Below are 2,734 nucleotides of genomic sequence, written 5' to 3'. Positions count from 1 at the left end.
TAATTTTTGCAATTGGTTATGACTTTAGTATTATAATAATATAATATATAAGAAGCCGTGATGTTCATTTGATTTTTGTTTTTGGTATTTGATTTTGTAATATTAATAATTCTATGCATATAAATAGAGTTACGGCCACTACAAAAGAATTTATTCGAATTGGGGAAAATTGTAGCAAGGCTTCAAAGTTTACGTCCTTAGTTGCGACAATTGTGTTTATTTTTTTTAGGTATATAATGGCAATAGGATGCTTGCAGGTTCGTTTTAAGTCTTGAACAGTCTATAAGTTAAATTATGGAATGTGCGAAAATATTTTTTTTATATATATAAAGTAAAGTCAGTACAATGTGGTTGTTAAGGAAAATATTTGGTACTGTTTTGGAGGTATGTTGAATTGTAAAAATACGCACTTGGTATTCTAAGTGTGTAGAAATGATTGCTTAATGTGTTAGGATCAATTTTGCAGTGCTTAAACCAGTAGAATTTATTTTTACTGGTGTGGCGCCTCGCGGTGGGTATGCTTTCGCCAGGTGATAAGTCACAAATAGAGGGGTCATTAGCGCGTGGCGCCTAGTGGTATAGGATTACCGCCATGAGGCTTGGAGCACAATTTTGCTTGGCGGCGCTTAGGCAACGTCAGGCGATAGTGCAGGGACAAGGATCCATTGCAGATGGATTTGCATGGATGGGTTTGATGACTTGGCCAGGGATATGCTGAATTAGTTACGAGCAGGGAGGTTCGTAACGGAGATTTGAGATGCGTGATTGATGCGGGCGGGGAGGTCTGTATCTGTTGTACTCTTGTGTGGGGATACGAGCGGGTAGGTTCGTATGTTTCGTGCTCACACTTGAGGCTACTATGAGCGGGGAGGTTCATAGTAGGTGTTCACGCATGTTGGACTACGAGCGGGCAGGTTCGTAGAGTTGGACTACGGGCGGGGAGGTCCGTAGAGTTGGACCACGAGCGGGTATGTTCGTGGGAGCATGATAATCCCTAAGGACCAAGGTTGTGAATGGATCTTTCTCATATAGGTTATGAGATTGGGGGTATAATGTTATAAAAAGGTCAATAAACTAAAATTGGCTAAGTTAGATTGGGTGAGGGTCAATTCTTATTATCTTATTGTTTGTATTATTTTTCTTTCTCAGTTCACCCTTCTTGTTTGTGTGTTTGTGTTTGGCGATGATCACATGACTTGTTACGTGGGAGCAAATGTGAATTCAGGTGAGAATGTTGATGCTTAGCGACAGAGCGGGGCTGACGATGGGAGATTTTTCGTTATATTTTATTTTCCTGCATTTTGTAATAGACATTACGATGCTTTTATCTATTATGAACATGTAATAAAGATAGAGTAGTATGATTGGATTATCGCGAGAAAAGTTTTAAATTTTCCTGCGCTTGGGAACTTTATATAATGTCTGAATTTCCAACAGAAAATTGTATGAAATATGCTTTATCTAGTAATATCCATCTGGGGTGTTACATTTGGTATCAGAGCATATGATTTCAAAATGATTTTTGGGCCTTGGAAAGTGAGCTTATCGCGATTGTGAAATTTGTATAAATTGATTGAATTGTAGAGTTGTTGAGATATGTGTTATTGCATGGTGTGTATTGCTAATGCATTTTTTGAGGTAAATTATAATGGTGTATGATACTCTATGTTCCAGAACTAGAAAATGGTTGGCGGAAGAGGTAGAAGAATTGGTGCCAATAACTCAGCTGATGAAATTGCCCATGCAATTCACCGACTGGTTAACGCTATGCAGCCACAACAGGTTGTGCTACCACAGCCTGCACCACGACCTGTCAGCATGGATGATTTCATGAGGCACAAACTAGCCAAGTTCAATGGCAATGCCACTCCTGATGACGCAGATGCGTGGATCAGGGAGTGCGAGAAGATATTTCGTGTGCTAGCTTGCTCGGATGAACAGAAACTGTTGTATGCTACTTTTCTCTTGGTGAGTGATGCAAAATACTGGTGGGCTGGAATGCAACAACAAATGCAGACCAGGGAGGAGGAGGTGAGCTGGGAGAATTTCAAGAAGAGATTTCTGGAAAAGTATTTTCCGGATAGTGCTAAGCATGAGAGGGAGGCTGAGTTCTTGACCTTGCAGCAGGGCAATATGACTGTGCAGGCTTATGTTAACAGATTCGAGTATCTGGCAAGGTTTTACATAATGAATATAACAGAGGAATGGTGTTGTCGGAAGTTTGAGAGGGGTTTGTGACATGAGCTGCTCAGGGTTTTGGTACCACTCAGGATCCGAGAATTTTCTCTTTTAGTGGAGCAGGCGAGGAGTGTGGAACAGTTAGAGATGGGGCCTAGCCGAGTAGCCAGGCCGCAGAGAAATGTTGTGGAGGCTAGACAACAGAAGAAACCTTATAACCGACCACGGACATCATCGCAAGGATTAAAATGTTTCCAGTGTGGGGGAGCACATTTGAAGAGAGATTGTCCCTGACTTACTCGTAATGCAAGGGGCAGTGTCGGAGGGCGGAAGTGTTTTGTGTGTGATCAACCCGACCACTTTGCAGACAGGTGCCCTAATAAAAAGACAGTCGCAGAGCCACGACCACAGTTGCCTTCTACATAGAGGCCAAGAGCAGCGGGAAGGGTATTCGCACTGACCAGTGCCGAGGCAAACCGATCAGGTAATCTTATACAAGATACATGTGTAATGATGGGTCAGAATGTATGGGTGCTTTTTGATTCGGGAGCTTCGC

The 2,734-nt window shown here is 41.9% G+C and overlaps 1 protein-coding gene across 1 annotated transcript; it reads left to right on the top strand.

Moving 5' to 3' along the window:
- The first annotated feature begins 1,683 nt into the window (after nt 1-1,683).
- On the top strand, nt 1,684-2,238 carry LOC114180757. The gene has a single exon (XM_028067051.1). It carries the CDS (start codon nt 1,684-1,686, stop codon nt 2,236-2,238), a length of 555 nt encoding a protein of 184 aa, XP_027922852.1.
- The last annotated feature ends 496 nt before the right edge of the window (nt 2,239-2,734 follow it).

This window comes from Vigna unguiculata, chromosome 4, assembly GCF_004118075.2.
Source record: "Vigna unguiculata cultivar IT97K-499-35 chromosome 4, ASM411807v1, whole genome shotgun sequence".
NCBI classification, from domain to species: domain Eukaryota; kingdom Viridiplantae; phylum Streptophyta; class Magnoliopsida; order Fabales; family Fabaceae; genus Vigna; species Vigna unguiculata.
The sequence above is the reverse complement of the archived record's forward strand: the minus strand, read 5'-3'. Positions and strand labels throughout refer to the sequence as shown.

Bases quoted from the DNA above. Each gene is read 5' to 3' on its own strand.
- LOC114180757 (XM_028067051.1), top strand. From the start codon at position 1,684: ATGGTTGGCGGAAGAGGTAGAAGAATTGGTGCCAATAACTCAGCTGAT.